This window comes from Nelumbo lutea, chromosome 4, assembly GCF_056320005.1.
Source record: "Nelumbo lutea isolate HS-2025 chromosome 4, American lotus-T2T, whole genome shotgun sequence".
Classification (NCBI taxonomy): domain Eukaryota; kingdom Viridiplantae; phylum Streptophyta; class Magnoliopsida; order Proteales; family Nelumbonaceae; genus Nelumbo; species Nelumbo lutea.
The window spans coordinates 12,698,976-12,719,181 of NC_142687.1; the positions used below are offsets into that span (position 1 = coordinate 12,698,976).

At 37.4% G+C, this 20,206-nt stretch overlaps 2 protein-coding genes across 5 annotated transcripts; one reads left to right on the forward strand and one right to left on the reverse strand.

Annotated features, from left to right (window-relative positions):
* The first annotated feature begins 4,433 nt into the window (after positions 1-4,433).
* LOC148853979 (WAT1-related protein At5g40240-like) lies at positions 4,434-9,987 on the forward strand. 4 transcript variants are annotated; one of them, XM_088985493.1, is made up of 8 exons: positions 4,531-4,753; positions 4,889-5,094; positions 5,227-5,289; positions 5,430-5,543; positions 5,821-6,055; positions 6,142-6,300; positions 6,719-6,870; positions 7,164-7,429. In XM_088985493.1, the coding sequence occupies exons 2-8, from the start codon at positions 4,901-4,903 to the stop codon at positions 7,294-7,296; spliced, it is 1,050 nt and encodes a 349-aa protein (XP_088841619.1). In that variant the 5' UTR covers positions 4,531-4,753; positions 4,889-4,900; the 3' UTR covers positions 7,297-7,429. The 4 variants fall into 4 exon arrangements, 3 of the variants coding, with proteins under 3 accessions (XP_088841617.1, XP_088841619.1, XP_088841620.1); XR_016113127.1 differs by lacking the exon at positions 7,164-7,429 and adding exons at positions 8,756-9,345; positions 9,445-9,987 and having other exon boundaries at positions 4,564-5,094; XM_088985491.1 differs by having other exon boundaries at positions 4,434-5,094.
* An 808-nt stretch (positions 9,988-10,795) lies between these two features.
* On the reverse strand, positions 10,796-17,964 carry LOC148853980 (protease Do-like 9). Its single transcript, XM_088985490.1, has 9 exons — positions 17,045-17,964; positions 16,625-16,824; positions 16,342-16,522; positions 15,970-16,161; positions 15,240-15,472; positions 11,822-11,923; positions 11,673-11,723; positions 11,454-11,558; positions 10,796-11,351 (listed from the first exon to the last, which is right to left on the reverse strand). Exons 1-9 carry the CDS (start codon positions 17,580-17,582, stop codon positions 11,253-11,255), a joined length of 1,701 nt encoding a protein of 566 aa, XP_088841616.1. The 5' UTR covers positions 17,583-17,964; the 3' UTR covers positions 10,796-11,252.
* Positions 17,965-20,206: the final 2,242 nt, after the last annotated feature.

The window sequence follows — 20,206 nt, forward strand, 5'->3', positions numbered from 1 at the left end:
ATGGATTTGCATCCCTACTATTTGGCTAGATTCTTCATTTTGTAATGTCTTATATTTTTGTGTATTTTGTTTTTGTTCATTTATCAAAAAAGATGTAAGATTTAAATAGAGTGAATTGAATGTGGTAAAAGTAGTAGTTCAATTTATAATTTAAACCTCACAATTAGTTAGGGATTAAATTCAAAAATGAGTATTTTAGTCAAAAGAACATTTAACAATCTTATTCATATTTTTAATAGTAGTGTAAATATAGAATTATAGATGTGTTCAATTTTTATTATAATTTTGTTTTTGTGTGTAAACTAATTTTGATATTTTACACACATTTTGTCTAATATGACGAATATATGATATTATATATGTGTGAATATATATATATATATATATATATATATATATATATATATATATATATATATATTTGCAAAATGTATGTAGTTTTTGTTTTTGTAATTTTATATTTTATTAAAATTTATTATCTATTTATGACATTAAAGTTTAAGACATTTAACCCAAAAGTTGGACTATTTATTATTAATTTTTATATTTCATTTTTGGCTAGTTCTAAATTATGTATTTCATTTTCATTATCAATAAAAATAATTCAATTACATAAATGTGTCTAATTTTTCTATATTTTTTTTAATTCTTATTTTTATTTCTAGTTTAAAAATTTTATTACCTAACTATGATTTCATAGATTGATCAATTTGATTTAGATAGTTGAATTGCTTAACCATCACTTGGATAGAAAATGGTTTTGTTTTCGAGTCAATTTTAAAATATATGAATTTATACTATTAAAAATATTGTCATAGATATAATTAGTAGCATTTATTAGTGAAATAACTTAAAAATATAGAATTTAATAAGAGAAAATGGGATGTAATACCTTTAAGTATAAGACTTAATTAAAGGAGATTAAATGAGGTGGAAAGTAATAATTGAAGTTACATTTTCAACTGTTACAATTAGAAATAGATTAAATACACAAATATGGGCATTTTAATAGCCATTAAAGCCGACGCTAAAGCTATAATAAAATGACTTTTAGACCCTTTCTCAAACAAAGAAATAGAGGGTAATTTAAAAAACTTCCACACTGATTAATATTAAATTATGCTCGGGCTCTTATACAAGTCTGGTAATGGTTTAGATCATTTCTTATTTATTTATTTACTTTTTACTTTTTTAAAAAGAGGAATAGAAAGATTTAATGTGGTTTATGTGTATTCAGTATTTCTCATTCACACTTTATATAAACTAGTCAAATATTATATATATATATATATATATATATATATATATATATATGTATGTATGTATGTATTTCTCACATGTATGCATCTTATTTATAATCATTTGAGACTTGGATTTGGTTTTATTAATTTATTTGAATTTCTGTGGCTATGCATACTTTAATTTTTTTAGCTATATTCATAAATAGCTCGGTTTCTCAAAAGTGCCTTTCTCATACTCTCCCTCAAAATTGAACTACAATTTAACCTTGATTTTTGCTCTAACCTAGACAGAGGACTGTTTCTTGTGGTAAAGTTTCCTTTTTCTTTTTTGAAGCCAATTGACTACTTCATTCCAACTTAAAGTTTCCCTTTAAGCAGACGTGGATTACCCTTTAAATATGGGATAATCTCATGAATCGATACAAGGAAACACTCATGATGAGGGGTAATTTGGTTATTTAATGATATTACGATACATGGCATCACAAAATAGTAGAGTGACATCTTGGGACCACGTAAGTAGACCCCAGGAGCAATTTGGACACTTTGCAACTACATCGGAGACCTCAGCACCACCCTGGTAGGCGGGACTATGACCAGTTAGGTGTAACCTCAGATCGACGTAAGAGGCGATAAGCTTCCATTGATCTGACCTGATTCCGATTGGTGACCTGCTTGATGTGCCGATCGACCTCCCCCTTATGTAGACTATCGCCTCCAAATTCTCCAGGATCACGACGCCACGTTGGAGGAACTGGTTATCACCCCGCCCACTTCGAGCGGAATTTGATGACTATTATCTGCTTACATAGAGTTCGCCTCCAAGCGTGAAACCACCTCCAAACCAAATGAGCCAGAGATTCCAGACTCGTTTCGTGAGGCCCATGACAGTTTGCTTATATAAGGGCCTTACCTCCAGCCTCGGAAGGTAGGCATGATTTAGCATTCACAATTTTCTTGCTCTCTTGCTTTCTAAGTTCCCAAAAACTCCAATTCACTAACTTAAGCATCGGAGTGCCACACCGGATAAAAGTAGCCTGGGTGCTTTGATCTTCTCTCTTTGTAGCTCGACCAAACGACCTACCTAGTTCAGCATTTGAGTTGTTCTCAAGTAGGGAACTACTGGATCGTGCATCATCAACTCACACAAACATATAAGCCAAAGTGGTTAAATAAGATAAAAGGTTCTATTGGGCCTAAATCTTAGTTAGCAAGTTCATGGGGATCTGTTTGACTTAAAGAAATTCATGAACCACTATTCTGACATTAGAAATGCTGGAGAAAGCTAGAATTCCATCAACTTTTAGGCCTCTTACTACATCTTTGGCATCTTTGGGAGGGCTTTTATGTTGTTGGCTTTATGAGGTGAGGTCTATTTGGATAGCCTATAAGCATTGTTGAATTGACTATTTTGAATGGCTCTAGATTGAAGCTTCTGCTTCTTTTAAGTAGCTCAGTTAAAGCAATTCAACCAAAGCTTAAGCCTCCAGACAAAACATCAATTGATGGGTTGTATTGATAACTTCCATTAGTAATAAAAATTACATCAATCTAATTTCTATGAATCTCATTCATTTAAACCCATAACCTTGCTTGTTTAATTGTTGCCAATCTTCTATTTTTAAGAAATAAAATGATTCCTAAAGTAGCGTTTGGTTCGCAAGAAGATTTTTATGTAAAAGAAAAACTGGATATAAAGATTTAATGTTTTATTGTTTGATTGTACAAGAGAAAATAATGGAGATGTCAGCCTTAACATAAAAGAGTGTGTTTTTCTTTTTGTGTTAGACAAGCCTTATCCTCCTTTTCCACTTTGAAGTCACTACCCAACAGTTGATAACTACAAACCCAATTATTTCCTATCCCATCTTACAAACCAAACACGAAAAGAACAGAAAACTTAAAAATATTCTTTTTTATCTCTTCCCTTCCCACAAACAAATGACAGCCTTAGCACGAAAGAAAGTGTCTAGGCATTATATTGAACCAATGTTTTAAAAAATGACCCGAAATCAAAACCGTTTTGACCACCGGTTTTTTAGGTTGATGGTTCGAACTAATAACTTGTTCTAATAAAAAATTAAACAAAAAATAATTAAAATAAAAAATGACCAAAACTGTTGAACAGCTCAACAGGCCATTAACCAATTGAAAGGTTTTTGGCCAAGGATCGGGTTTGGGATAAAACGGAACTGGTTGTCTGGATGGTTTTTGGGCTGAACGAGCCAATCATCTGAGCCAATTGTGGTTTGAAAACCATGTATTGAACCTCATATATTGGATTTATTCAAATATATAGGGTTAACAAATCTATACTATTATTAAAAGTGTGAATGAGAGTGTAAAACTTTTGTTTGACTAAAATACATCAATTTTTTATTTGGTTGTTCTCAACAAACTATAATTTGAATAACCACTTTTCTCCTTATTCAAATCCTTTTCATTAAGTCTTATATTTAAAGTATTAACTCCCACTAACATTCATTGAATTCTATTCTTTTTTTTTTTTCTTTTTGCTTCAATATTAAATCTTATTATTGACTAGAATTAAAACATCCCTATTTATAAATTTGACCCCTTCAACATATGAGGTGAAATTCATAGATAATATATAAGATAATTTTGGTTAATAACATATGCTCTATCAACATATAGATAATATACTATTATACTATCATTTCTATTAAGATTTTATTATCAAAAATAAAGTATCAAATTATTATTAACATGAGTAATTGTCTAAGTGGATCAGATCGAATTTTCGATGGTTCTGGATCTATTATATGCAAAGACTGAACCAAATGGTGGTGTCATGTTCAATACACGCATCTTAAAGACTTCAACCACGAATCTTAGACATTGTATTGGTGTTGTCACTGTTGTGAGTAGGGATACTCGAACTCTCAACTTCTCAAGTCTGTTTTGGGTGTGTGAACACAACTCAATATTGAAGCCAGTCGCTCGGTCACCACTACCAAGATGGGACGACAATGATCATCGTTCCAATCAATCTAACGTACGACTGTAGTGTCATGTCGGTTGGGTAGGAGATCTGATTATCCGAATTGGTATATCTTTGGCATTTCTCTCTATTTTATCGCCGAAAATTAATAGGACACAGACACAAACTGGGGTCGCCCCACCACACCATCGCCACTATGGTTTCTGTTATTGGCACTCAGGCAGTCAGTCATGTAAAGATAATTCTGTCCAGGTGCAATGAATGTAGGAGGGAAGAAAAGAGTGGCTATATTTTTATTATATAAGTGGGTCATAACAGCGTCACCCAGCTATAATTAATGAAAATTCTCTTCTTTCTGGCTAAGGCCGAAGCATAGCCGTCGGCAGCCATGATTGGAGCGGAGGAAACAACACTGGCTCTTACAAGTTTTTACACACCGAGAAAAAGGAACCCCAAAAGACAGTGATCTCAGTTCTGTCGCTGATGGAAATGCGTTTTTCTTTCTCTTGGTGGAATTGAAAATGATAATATTGAGATTTTTTTTTTTTGGGTAGGCTATCGTAATAGTATTGAAATTCATAGACCCAGGTCATATCTTTCTCATTCTTCGTCTCCCAAAACTTCTATCAACACCACTCCCACAATCAAACACAGCCAACATTCTTCCATTTTGTAAATGAAACAGACGAAGGGAAACATGCGGTCGAGGTCAAGACGCCTGTGGGATGCAATCCCGTTTGCAGGAATGATGATGGTGGAATGCTCAAGCGTAGGCTTAATCACACTAAGCAAAGCTTCCATGTTAAGAGGGATGAGTAATTTCATCTTCGTCATGTACTCTTATGCTCTCGCCACTATCCTCCTCCTCCCTTCTGCCTTCTTCTGCCGCAGGTCTCTTTCCTCGTATTCCTTGTTTTTCCTTTTTCATTAGTTCTGTACTTCTGTTATTTGGTGTCTCTTTTAAAACCAACAATAGCAAACGCTGCTTAACGCTTCTCTTTCTATTTTTATCCTCCTCTGCAGAGCAACGCTGCCCCCAATCACTGTCTCTCTCCTATGTAGATTGTTTCTACTCGGCCTAATTGGGTACACATATACATATTTGAATTACACCGATGGCATGATGGGTTTGTTTTCTTTTAAAATAAATTTGAATTCGTTGCCAAGAAAATGAAAATCAAATCGATACAGAAATGAGATTTTGTGGTCTTGGTTTTGTCTTGCAGTTATCTTGTGCAGGTCTTTGCATATACTGGTATCAATTACAGTTCTCCTACTCTTGCCTCGGCAATGAGCAACCTTATACCAGCTTTTACCTTCATCCTTGCCATCATTTTCAGGTTTTTCTCTGTTCTTAAAGTTTTACTTTACATGGTTATATCTATCATTAGGCAAATGAAAGAGTTGGGAGTTGGAAACTCCTGGCACACCTTTTTCCTAGAAAAGAGATTAGCAGCTTTCTGTACAAGTCGACCCAATGAGGCTGAGCTTTAAATGCCTCATTGCTTTGATTGCTCATACGTTCTAGTAAAATTCGACTATCTTGTTGCATTGTTTTTTGTACAAAGGGGTGACTCTGAGATCATCATAAATGCTAAATTCAATGGTTGACTTTAGGATGGAAAAGTTGGATTTGAGAAGCTCAAACAGTCAGGCCAAATCATTAGGTACTTTGGTATCAATTGCAGGGGCGTTTGTAGTGAGTCTCTACAAGGGCCCCTCAATCTTGACGACCCCGTCACCTTCTGATTCACCTCATCTTCATCTTTTCTCGCCAAATTCAAACTGGGTCATTGGAGGCCTTTTTGTTGCAGCTGATTGCTTGCTGAGCGCACTCTGGTATATTTTCCAGGTTCAGTCCATCAAGACTATTGCAAATCTTTCTTGTGTTCATCGTGCATTTGAAATCAACAAACTAATCTGTGTTTATATTTTCAGGCATCAATTGTTAAGGAATATCCTCAAGAATTTACCCTGATTTTTTTCTATTCCTTCTTTGCAACCATTCAATCTGCAATCGTCTGTCTACTTGTGGAAAGAGAACCAAGCAAATGGAGATTAAGGCTTGATTTGGAGTTGTTTACCATTGTATATTCGGTAAGGATATAATATGATATCCCTGCTATGTCTGAGTTTCCAAGTATATCACAATAATTACCTGATGCATTTAGGATCCATCAAATGCAGTGCGCCTAAACTCTGATGGCAAAGATGGCTTACCATTTCATGAATTAGGTTCATTCTATCTGTGGGCAACCTCCTAATTAGGGTTTAAGGTAGAGGTGATCTGAATTTGGCCAAGTAAATAAATCACACTAGTTATCAGGAGAAAGATCTTACATTGGTTTTATTTGAACCCAAGGGATTTGACAATGATGAATTGGCAAGAAACGCTTATTATAAGAATGTTGAATCTCATATTCATTGTAAAATTTGCTGGTTGATATATGGATTTTGTTAATGCTCACTCCTTGGAGAACTGGAAAGTGATGTAAACCAATCTGACTTCATGCAGGCAGTTTTTGGGTTTGGATTCAGCGTTGGCGTTCAGACATGGTGCTTGCGCAAGAAAGGGCCCTTCTTTGTTGCCATGTTCAGGCCCTCGGGTATAGTTATTGCAGTTGTTATGGGTATCATATTCCTTGGGGATATTCTCCACATAGGAAGGTAAATTCCTCCATTTTATTTTGTCAGTTGAGCCTGCTGCTAGTTGGAATTTAACGTGTTAAGTTCAGCATTACCACTGATATCTGTTAACTGTGAATATGCTAATGTTTTTTTTTTTTATGAAAACAATACTTTAAAGAAAGGAAAAGGTTTCTGTTTCTCATCCTCAACAAATGTAACACCATATGCATGCAATTAAGATGAAAGATTGAAAGGTTAAAAAGGTTCTATTCTCCTGATTTCTTCTCAAAAGGAAATAGTAATAATGAACAAGGTTTGATTTTTGTGTGCAGTGTGATCGGATCAGTAATAATTGCTCTTGGGTTCTATGCTGTGATGTGGGGGAAAGCCCAAGAAGATAAATTGGTCGATGGTGAATTTAGTAGCTTGGAGCCTTCAAACCAAAGTGCCCCTCTATTACTTTAAAGTAATAGAATAGATGAAATACGTATATATGAGATTGACGAAATGTAGAGGTCTAATATGAGCTTGTAAAGTGGAATGCTACATTACAATTGACTAGGTTGTCTACTGTAAATGACATAGCTGTTTTTCATCATGGTTGATTACATGGTCGAGGCACAATGGGGTCTTCCATATGCCTGCTTATCCATACCCATCCATTAACTGATTACGAATCAGATTACATGGAATCGAGAAACTATTTATACTCCTTGAAATAAGGTTTGACTGTATTTATTTTGATAAATACAATACACTAAAAATGACAAATTCGCTGAACAGGACCCTGAAACAGGTCATTATGGTCAATTGGACATACATCGGATCTGAATCCACCTGTTAAAAACTTAAAATGGGTGGTTAAGCTGCTGCCTATATTAAATGGACCGGATATTGTTCTCATATTTATGAGTCCACTCAAATCCCAATCTAGATTTGGGAAGGGGGAAAGGCCCACGGGCCAGAACTTTTCAGATTTAAACCTAGATTATCTGAAGCTACTTATTATCACGAAAAAAACTTTAATTCACCCACAACCATTTCAGTGTTCTTTTTTATTAGAAAACTAAGTCTAGCCATATTTTGACAGAAATATATAATGATGCCCAAACACTTGTGTCATTTCTACACTTGTGTCATTCCTCTCCATAGTGTCCATATTCGATCAATGGCCTAGTGATAGTGAGGAAGTTACGTAGTTAAGCCTCCTGCAATTTCTTCTACTCTCCTCCTGCTGGCTGCCGGTGATAGTGGCTAATGTTACCACCCAATTTTACCATGGCCGCAGTAAAATCCCTCGTGAAAAGACCATCGTTGAGACCCATTATTGAAGAGCTCTTGATCCGAATGGAGGAGTCCAGGCCGAGCAACAAGGATCTGGTAGTAATTGTTGTCAAATTGGTTCATGGTCTGAAGGTCAGGTGGGCTCCTAACAGCACTGTCATCTCTCCAGTGCTGAGGCCCTTTGGAGAAAACATGGATATGATACCACGCACAATGCTGTTATGGATAAGTATCCGAGGGTAATTAATAATTATATTTAGGGAAAATTCTTGGTCTGTATCCTGGACTTGGTTCAAGGACAATTTGATCCCGAATTTTAAAATGTGATAATGCAGTGTTACAAATTTTGAAAAGACGTAGATACCCTTCAAAGGTCATCTAATTTTTTTTATTAACCAATTATTTGCACTAATTCAGGATGACACCGAAAAATGAAATATTGCCGGAAAATTGTTCGGAGAACGTCATGAGAGACTTCATCGAGACGAAATCCTCACTCACACCTAATTTTGGACTTTGACGAGAAGTTTAGGACTCCTCCATCTTCCCCAGAATAACAACCCTCCTTGTAGCAACTTTTCTTTGTCTGGTATTTCTTTCTCCAATTCTGTTACAAACTGAGTTGTGCCTCTTGAATCAGAGCCAGACTCACATGATAAGTCTGCTTCAAGAACTAGAGAAGGAGACACGGCTTTGGTGATTACCAGCAGTGAGTGGAGCGAAACATTAGAAGCCTCTCTCACCTTCAACCTCTTTGTCGTCCTCGTCTTCAGATTCGCCGAAGGAAACACAAACGCTACTACGACAACTCTGTCCCACCTGAATCAGGTCTCCAACGTGCAAGGCGATCCAGAGCAGAGATTGACGGCGTATATGGTATCTGCTCTTTGGTCCCGCATGGACCCAACAAAGAATCCTCCCCGGAGTTGTTCAATGATGAGCACATGATGACGACGCAGATGCTATACGAGGCGTCCCCTGTTTTAAGCTTGGATTCATGGCTGCTAATTTGGCAATTCTCGAAGCCCACGAGGGACCAAAGATGGAAATCAAATAGAGAAGTCTTTTAAACGTTAAAAGTGTGAGAAGACCAATGTGTGCGATGCAGTGCCAATTGCCAACAACGGTGATCTTCACATTGGTTGGCTCTCGATGCTGTTGGTCTGCAAGCACGACATCGGTGCTACAACTATTGCAAGGTTTAGGCAGTTGGTTCCACAACAGTCCGCAGTTGAGCTTCAGATTTTTTTTTTTTTTACAGTGGTTATTTGGCTACGCTACAAGTTCCATCTCTCATTAGGATATACAATGGTTCTTCCGATTCTTCAGTTCGAAGAGAAGATCGTTCAAACGGTGAAGCAAAACCTTGTCGCTGTCATAATCGAAGAGACTGGTTCAGAGAAGAGCACGCAACTCTCGCAAATATTGCACAGAAATGGGTACACCAAATCTGGAATTATTGCTGTCACTCAGCCTCGCCGAGTTGCCGCAATCATGGTTGCAAGGTAATTTCACCCATCTCCTTTCTATTTTGCTTTCTTTTTTTCCCCTTCCTGCTATGACGTATGAGAGATCCTCCAACTCCTCTTTGACTGCATCAGAGTTCTCTTTTGCTTGAGTGATTTTTCCTCTTCTTTCCATTCTTTGTTATTGCTTGACTTCTCACCTCTTTGGTCGAGACAGCTGGTTTCGTACTCTCTTCATCCTCCTCTATCTTCTCAATTACTTCTTGTCGATCTCATCTTTCAATCATTTTTGAGACCTTTCCATTCTATGCAATAAAAGGTTTTGGTGTTTGTGACAGAGAGCTTGGACTCTGTTAATGTATTTTATTTTCAAGGGTAATTTTGATATTTTTGAAAGTCTTAAATCATACATGAGGTCAGGTGATATACACAAATTGATGTCACGTGATATACATAACTTATGTCGTATTTTTAAGTTTAAGGACCAAATTATCACTCAAACCAAAGTACAGATACTGATCAGAAATTTTCCCTTATATTTAAGGGCCTCAGTTTTTAAGTGAAAGAATCAAGCACCTGAAATTCTAAAAATCAATGCTCAAATCCATTCATTGGCTTTCCATCAATTATCTCTACAGCACATGATGTCATGTATACACCTTGGAACATTTCAAAATATCAAAATACTCTCTACATATTGTATAAGATTGTTTCATGAGGGGCTATTTTGAGTTTTATTAGACGGATCTTGCATCAGAAATTTACCATTCTCTTATACCAGTTCAACAAATTCAATATCAGGGCTACATTAAATAAATAATTATATATATATATATATATATATATATATATATATATATATATATATATATATATGAAATGGGTAGTTTGGAAACCATAACATTAGTTAGAGGTGCTGGATTTTTTTTTTTTGACGGATGAGATGCTGGACTTGAGTATTGTTTTTCTAAAGTTCAGGGTATTTGATTGTCACAATTGTCGCAAAAGTACCTGTACTTTTGCATAAGATAAAAACAAACCTGCCTTTTGCTCTCATCCAACCAATATTGAAGTTTTGTCTCGTAAATTGGCTTGGCCCATCAGTTACATTTCAGAGAATGTGATACAATTAACAGTGACGCAGATCTCGAGTTCGTTTTAGATTGTCAGGGTGTTTAAACAAACAAAAATAGACGTCTCAGCTTGAAGTGAGATTTTAGCAAATTGAAATCCCATTCCCTTTGGGTGATATTTCCCACTACCGTTACATTGAGTACATCTGGCCTTGGAGAGAAAAGGGTCATACATGTTGGTTACTTTCTACTGCAGATCTTCTCTTTTCCATCAAATCAACGGAACTTCCCAGAAATAATGTCATAAAGCATTTCACATCCCCTGTGCTTAGCACCTTACTGTGTAAAAACCCATCCCAGCTCCTACAGTCATGCTTCAAATTGTTATTCTGATCCCTCAGCATGCTAATAAATCATATAACATTTAGGAGATAGATATCCCAATCCAACTCTAATTTCTTTATCTTTCTTTCTATTTTCTTTTTTTTTCCTGTTTTAATTGATCTATAGATTCTACCAATTCGGTAGGTCGGGTTCTGCAAGAAGAGAAACTTCAATAGTTGGAAGCCAGGAGAGTAATCTCCAATGTGCTTCCATCTCATGTCTTGAGATCATCAGACATTGCTGAAGGTATGCAGTGCGTTGTGAGAATATCTAGTGTTGCTGCCTTGGCTGTCTTTGTTTGTAGGACCACTAGCTGCACTCAGATAAAAGGATCATAAGAATACTGCAATCAGACTTTGTGGGTGTCTGTGTGTGTGTGCGCGTGCAAACTATATAGATAGGGCGGAGGTAGGACCTGTTGGTACTCCAGTTCAAACTTCAAAAATTGATCATCACAATTCTCCACCATGCTGGCCAAGCTCTTCAGATTCTTGACAGGATTGCCATTGCAAGCAAGGACCTACACAAAATATACACCAGAGAAGACCATCACTAGCTGAAAGGTAAAAAATGTAAGCTAAAAAATTAGAAAAAAAAAAGAAAAGAATCTATTGTTTAAAAAGCCCACTCTGACCTGTGTATTGACTATGTTCTCATAGCCAATATTTATATCAGCCACAAGCACCTGTTGCAAAGTTGGCAAAGGCAATCTTCAATTAAATGATAAAGATATGCAAAAAAAAAAAAATGAAGTGTGTGTGTGTGTGAGAGAGAGAGAGAGACCTGAGAAACAACCACAAGCTCCTCGTCTTCTGACTGTGCCATTGCATGTATGTGTTTGTCCAACAGTTTGACTGGTGCATCACATTCATAATCCTTTCCATACTGATTGATAATCAGATCATAACAAAGAGTTAGCAAAGATAATAGCACAGAACCTAGGCAAATCTAATCATGAAGCCAATATTTTCCATTCAAAGTAAATATTTTAAGATTGAATCAAAACTAGGAATCATCAATTCTGGAAATACATTTGCTTGAAGTTCTTAGACCTTAATGACTTGAACAAAACCACTAGAAAAAATATTCATATAGCCTTCTGCTCCAGAGGACTCTTATTACTCAGGGTTACTGAGACCCTGCCTGTTTCATCTCTATGGATTTGTTTTTTCTAGCTTGAGTAAAACTGCTACTTTAGAAACATGTAACCAATGAACTAGATTGCCCTTTAGCTGGGATAGACATGAAAGTTAATCACAAGTTTCGGTTATAGTACACATAAAGACAAGATGGTACTAAAATACATCACTTACAAGCTGGCCATAAGGCTACTGGTTTTGGTACAGACATCACTTAAAAGCTTTTTTTTTTTTCAATTTTGATAGGAAGGGAACAAATTACAAACCACGAGGGGTAGCCCTACCCTAAGCATCACTAAAACAAATATACTCCAGGGAGATACACTTAAACCCAGAAGAGGCAATTTGGGTAGCATGACCATGGTGGGATAACCAGTCCACTACAAAGTTGACTTCCCTTAATACATGCATGTAAGTAATAGTCAGTTCGAACCTGCTGCAAGGTTGGGCCACTTATAAGCTGAGCAATGAAACCCACATACACTTTTGGAAAGGGAAACAACTCTCAATACATATTATATAATTCTTTACACTTTGGAAACTGTACTAAATGACACAATTAGCAATTGTCTTGAGATTGTGGACAGGCAGGTAATATGGACTCCTCTGTTACAACACCACCTCAACAATTGGGAAGCAGACTATGTTCTCTCCACTCGAACACTTAGGCTGTGTTTGGTTTAAGGAAGTACATTTAGAACATCTGTACACATGTAGGTAAGAGAAAATTCAGAAAGTACATTTATGCTCATGTTCTCTTATGATTCCTTACTGTCACATGGACCACTCTTTCCCTGTCCAATCCAAGGGCTTTTTCTTCAAGTGGATGGCAACACTAGACAAGATTCTTATAAATCAAATCATCACTTAATTTCGAGAGGTAGGGGAGTTATTAGTTTTTTGTATAAATGGTAGGGGCATGGTTAATTGCTTTAGCCTTTACAACTCAAAAGAGGAAACATTTGCCTGCCTGTTATTGTATTGCAACTTCATTCACAAGGTTTGATCTCATTTTCTACTGCTTTTTAGAAGGAATTGGGTGACTTACTATGCTTATAGCCTTATGGGCAAACAAAGTTTAGTGGTCAAGGCTTCCTTTGATGGATAATATACATATGTAGGCATTTGGATTTTATGGGTTTATCCTTATGAACCATGTAACATTTTTAGTACTTCCTTGGAAGGCTTCCTATTTAACATATTAATGCAAAAAAAAAAATCCATACATAAAAATTCTTTTTTAAACGTTTTTTTATTCATTCATTTTTACCTTATATTTTTTGTGGGTGTCTCTGCTTAATCCAGGGTTAACATAGAAATCCCTGTAAATCTGGGAAAAATGAGATAAATTTTTTTTATTTTTTCTTAAGCAAATGATGGTTAAACAAAAGACAGATCTGAATTGGGGGATATCAATAGTTAAAACAAAGACATAAGAAAGCAGAATCAAGAAATAAATTCTTGATACCAACAAAAGAAGTATTGGTAGGTCTCTTTTAATGGGGCTTAAAGGATGGATACAAAACTGGCTGGAGAGAAAGCTGACGGTTGAAAAAATAGAAATTAAGATGGAATTCAGAATTCAATAACTGGAAATAAAGTCAAGTGTATGAAAACGTAGGAATTCAAATTAAGAAATAAATTGAGATGTATTAAATTCAAAAACCAAAACCAAAGAAGTTTGAAATAACATCAGAAGACAAAGTGAACGAGTTGAAGGACCAAAATCACTACTTGATAATGAATCTTATCTTAAACAAACAAACAAAAAAGTCTCAACAAAGGTCTTCACGGGATTACACCCCCAAAGATCATATGGATGAAACCTCACAAATAAAATCTCCAAACCTCAAAAATAATCATTGTAGACCAGGTCTCAGTTACAGATTTCAGTTTATATACCTACAAATAGTGAAGGCAGATAGCCCTCTTCTATTTATCTCACAACCCCATAAAAAATAGAAAATCGAGAAACTAATTCTTAGGATGAGTTTGAATTTCTAACAAGGACTTCAAGAATAAACTCTACAATACTTATGGAGGAAATGTGAAAACTGATTTCTTTTCATTTATTAAATCTAGAAACAGAACTTTCTAAAATAGACATGGAAGAAACATATAGGAGACTTTTATAGTTAAAACTAAGAATCGATCAAAACAAAACTTCCTTTAGATAAAAATAAACTAAAGGATTCCTTAAGTTCCTTGTGTAAGAACCATAAAGCCTGTAGAGTTCCATGATGAATCTAGTGAGTTCTGTTGTTGGCTGTATTGGGTACTCCTTCAAAGTTAGGCCCTGTTTGGGTTAAGTGTTCACTGTATTATTTCTATTTAGTTTGAACTGGCTCTTTCATTTTGGGGGCCTTGACCATTGAGTTAATGGTCTTTCCCCCTCGTATGTGCATTTGGGTTTCTACCCTAGGCATGTCCAAGTGCTTATTGGGTGTAATGTTTAAAACAAACAAATAATACAGTAATAAGTGACCTATTAGTATATGTAGTAAGATATTTTCTGGTTTATATACATGTACTTCAGAATCTTAGGAAATCCAGAAAAATTTATCAATTGTGAAACAGCTTCAAATTTTAACATGATACTTGGTAAAACTCATGGTGAAGCATGTTAAACTAGATTTCAATATCCGTCAAACTACATTTTTGTTCAGCAATTGCCAAGTTTAATATCTAAATGTATATATGGAAAAGCATAAATAACATTATCATCTGAAGAATCGTTATTTCTACAGTACAAAGAAAAATGTCTAACAATCATTTTGGAATTTCACTGTCAAATAATCCATAATATTTGATTTTAATCCACATATAGGAACTCAATTACTTCCACAGAAAGATGATAAGAAATTAATATAATTCCTACTACACATAATCAAATTAAAATTCTGATGATTGAAATAGTTTGACCACAGAAGGATGAAAACCTTTTGGAAGTAAGAAATAGATGGTTTACAAATACAGCAGTTTACAAAATGTATTTATGCATCCCACCATGAGATAGAACTAAAACAACCACAAACAATGGCAACCATGAAGGTAACACACACCTCAGAACGGAGATACAGAATGGATACGGTTGTAAAGACAAATCCAGCAATAATGTAATATGGTGGAGGTCTGCCCTTGATGTGTGCTGGAATGAGGCGTTTGTGACTAGCAAGCTTTATGTTGAATTCAAAAGTCTCTGAATTGCGAAGAACTTTAATCACAGCATTCTCTCCCATGAATTTTTGAGATACCAGGTAACTAAATCCAATGTGCTCTCCATTCCTGAATGAGACTGAAAGGTCACCAAGAAAGAGAATAAGTTGCCTGCTTACATGACACGGCATCAATGTTTGAAGCGCTTGAGATAACAAAGGTACAGGACTTCAGTCCGCAAATTCTCTCCATCATCTCTGATTTGGTCAAAAGCTTCCAATTCCCTAATCGGTCCTATGTTATTTATCCAAATGCTTCTAAATGAGAGGGACAATTTAAAATAAGTAGCTTGATTTTATCTATCCTCCTTACAAAAAGAATGTCGTCACAGATAAAATAAGTACCATAAGGCCAGCATATAGCAGTCTGGAAATCCGTGGTCCTACTGTTCCTATGGCCACTGAATCACTACTTGGGAAGCGGTTCATATTAACTGGATAGACATCAGAACCACCCAAGGAGATAAATGTTGTAGAAGAAACAAAAGATCCAATACAAACAAGAACCTCGATTGAACAAGAAGCAAAACACAGGAAACTAAAGAATGAGATAAACCGCAAAGAATATATATCCTACCTGTCTCATCATTAGCAATATCAGTTCCATCAAAGCTGAGTATTACATCAGATGGCTTCAGAACCCGAGATAATGGAGAAGTAGGCTCAATTCTCCTAACACGAACACCCTTCTGGTCAGGTGTCATTCCCATTGCCAAGCGCAAGTCAGGATTTTCCATCTTCTGTAAATCAACACCAAGAGTTGGGAACCCTGGGATGTAGCAAATGATCCCAATACTTCAGATGGTAGAAAAGAACGACGGTGTCGGCACTCCACCAAAAACAATAGTTATTTCAACTCACATTTGGGGTAGGTAATAAGTTTGTGCTGTAAAGGAGAGTAGTAATAAGAAAAATAGTATCCAGACTCTAGAGTTGTATTGGAGAATACCTGTATATTCTCCATTTCTCTCATAATCTTGAATGAAGTGCATAACAACGGGTACTGGTATGACATAACCTATATTGTCCGCAATTTCATGTTTAATGGACTGAAATGCAATACCCACGCATTGCCCCTTATCATTGAAAGCAGGCCCACCAGAATTCCCAGAGTTTATAGCTGCATCGGTCTGCAGATTCCATTCAAAAGCAAAACATGTCAGGTGATATATCATTAAAAATGGCAGATACCATGAAACATCTAAACAATAGTAGAAGCCCGATTCCATAACCTGCAAACCCAGAAGCTCAGCTGCTCCATGAACATAAGACAACATCTCTATGCGCGATACGATACCACTAGTCACTGATATTGTGTCCCCACCAATCGGGTATCCTACTACAGTGACTGCATCTTGGAGAGCAGGCAGAGATCCAAACTTCACCGGCGAAATGCCTTCCCAAAACTCGTCATCTTTAACTGTCAACATCGCTGCCGTGGCAATAAGCCAATAACAAAATAAGATAGAAGGAGATAAGAAAAGAAAAAGAAAACTTGGGGAAGCGAGCAGAATTTTGGTAAAACTCAAGTGATTGAACACTGTGGATATATAAGGCTTTCTGACAGTGCAGATCCAATCCAAAAAAAAAAAAAATACTGAAATTGCTTAATCATAAAAAAAAAAAATCAAACAAGAAGATGCTCCGTATACCAATATCGCATTCCGTGCCAATGGCCAGAACAGTGGCCAAGTACTTGGTATCGGAGCCACGCTTCTTGAGCTTAACCTGAGTATGGTAGTCTACGGAATGCGCATTCGTCAACACCCTCCGCCCGTCAATAACGAACCCTGAACTACTGGAATTGAACTGCCGTTTCCGCTGCCAGGGGAGCGAGAAATTGGGCTTCGTGTGAACGCAAAACACCCTGACAACGGCATCCATGGAAGAAACGGCCTTGACCCCATTATCCCTGGCAGTAGAATCAGCGCCAAGCGATGGGATAGGAGCACGCTCGCCGTTGTTTTGGAGCGTGTGAGAAGCCTTGCCCACCGGAGAGGCGAGGACACCCGTATCGGCCTTGTGCAAGTGGGCTGGGATGCATGCTTCCTCAGCCAGGAAATCGGCGTTGGTGATTTTTCCATTAGAAAAGCCGTTCACGGCGGGAGAGAAGGTTGTTCCGGGTTCGGTAATTTGGGAGTCCATGACGGTTTTTGGTGACGTTGGACGTTGGCTATGGCATTTCACCATCCGTCCGATAAGGACCTGCAAATCTGAATATATAAGAAAAAAGCAATATCTTTTTACTGGGCAACGATGACTTCAATCGGGGGCCATGACATATTTCATATTTGCAAAATTGCAACCTAAACCGAGGCCGAGAGAGAGTCAGACAGACAGACGGGTGTACGTAAACGTTACGCTTGGGCCCAATCTGGATTCTGGTCTTCTGGAACAACAATGAGGGTTCAGGAGTTCAGTGTACTGTAGACAGTAGTAGAACCTGAACCACCATACAGAAACCATTAGATCGGAATCATCTGAAATTGCTAGTTGGAGGATGGTAAAAGTACTAGAGTAGCCTCAACTCAACCGTCTTTAGAGTTTAGATATAATGAATAACAAACATCTCACATTCTCACTTGGGTCGCGGCGCTTAAGAAAGCATAGAGAGATCCATCCAATAATAATAAAAAAAAAAAAAGAAAGAAGAGAAAGAATGGTCGGTCGTCGGATTGGAATCTAGGTTAAAGTAATCAAAAGAGAGATTAATAGAACAGAGTGTAGAGCAGCAGGAATGACTGGTCTCACCTCACTGTCAAAGTGGGGCCAAAGATATGAGGCAGGGTGGCGTGGGAGCCCTTCCAACGCACATTTCGAGTCATTCCCCTCGGGTGGATGTTAACTCGTAAGGTTGACGACTACTCATGGCTCATCAGAAGCACGAGAGAGATAGAATAAGGATCCGATGTTTGGAAACTGAAACTGAAAGGGATGTTAAAACGACACGTGGCACGTGACTATCGAGATGTTACGGTAACGGAAAACATAGATACGGAGTTTTTCTTTTTTTTTTTTTTTTATTCTCCACTGGGCCCGGGAAACTCTCTGACTTTTCAGATTTTCTTTTAAATTCACCATAATTTTTTAAAATGTCCAGGGCATCCATATGTGACTTTTTGTTTTTTAAAACTCACTGTCATCTCTACTGTTCATTGACTGAAGTTGGTCACATCAGCACAAATGCAATTTTTATAATCAAATTGTCGGCATGTCAGTCTTATTAAACATATTTTTATGTTAACCTACTCTTTATTCAAAAATCAAAACATCTTTAATTTAACTGATCATTGATCATGTTTGAAGTGTTTGAATTGGATGTTGGGTCCCACAAATCCACATCCTCTTTTTGATCATCAATCTTTTCTTGATCTTGCTTCTTGTTGCATTTAAAACTAGAAGGGATAAAGTGGTAATTATATTGTGTAAGTATATATAGAGCATTTTTAATCAAAATGTTCGTTTTTTTTTATTTGAAGCTCCCTTTTTACTTAAATATATAAAATGTGCAGAAAACATTTTAGACTGAAAAATTTGAGATATATTTTTGTTGTTTTTTATCAAAACTTTACTTTATTTTCTATCTTTAATAGAAGAAAGGATAAAATGGTAATCTACCAACTAACCATTAGTCTATTTAACATCAATTTATTGACTGGAAAACCGGTAACCATAACTGATAGAGGGAGATTTGGCCCGACCCCTTCGCCATGCGACACGTGGAAGCAACCGAGAGTGACCTGACAGAAGCGCCAACTCGGCACGGCGACAGGCCCACAACTCGAGCTTCGAGAAAAAGAGTCCCGATCTCCCCCCAAAAAGGAACCCATGACCCAAGCTCCCCAAGGAAGAACCCAAGCTCTCCCTTGGAGGTTTTGAGCCTTACAAGGAGCGCAAAGGGAAAAAACCTGAGCTAACCCACCCCGAGGCAGTTTGGGCCACACTTCTATCCGAACTCAAGACTTCACCTCACATACTACTTCGGCTCCAAGTCGCCTAATTGAACAACCGTACCTGACGCCCAGGAAGCCTGCACACAGAAGCGGCGCGCCTGACTGATTAGGGGTCCGACACATGACAGCTGCCCTCCAACGGCCACCTGCCACCGCCATCTCAGACGTGGCAGAGACGACCCTGACAAGGAAGACAGTGGCGGTTATGACACCCGAACTGGCAACTAGTAGAGGTGACGACACCCGAACTGGCGTCTAGCAGAGATGATGACAACCGATCTAGCAGAGGTAATGATGCCCGATCTGGCAGGGGCATGGGAGTGAGTGTACCAAGGTGATTATAAAAGTCCCCTTCCCCCAAAGAATGAGGTATGTGATTCTTGTGCTTTCGGTCTTGAAGTCCCTCATTTTCCTTGCCTTCTCAAGAGCACTAACTTGAGCTTCGGAGTGTTCCAACCGGGTTCCTCCCCGGAAATCTCTATTTTCTTCCTTGTTTTAGGCACCTCCAATTTCGTCAGACGCAAGGTAACTGGTAGCTAGGACCAATCAGATTGCGCATCATCATTTGGCATCGTCTGTGGGAAGACATCAAAAAGCCTCCCCTAACCTTTAACTCTCTCTCTCTCTCAAAGAAACCTTAGCTTCCATGGCTTCCTCTAGTAGCAACAGGCACAATGCCGACTTGAATGCGGTAGGGGAACACCCGGGCAATGCAAGCCCAAATGCAGCAGTTCCAGCAACATCAGCTCCATCATCAACAAGTACTGCACCACATTTCTTAGTGTCACTATCAACAGCAATTCCCCCAACTGCCTCTGAACCCACCACAACTCCCACCTCGACACCCTACTCCGAAGCCGG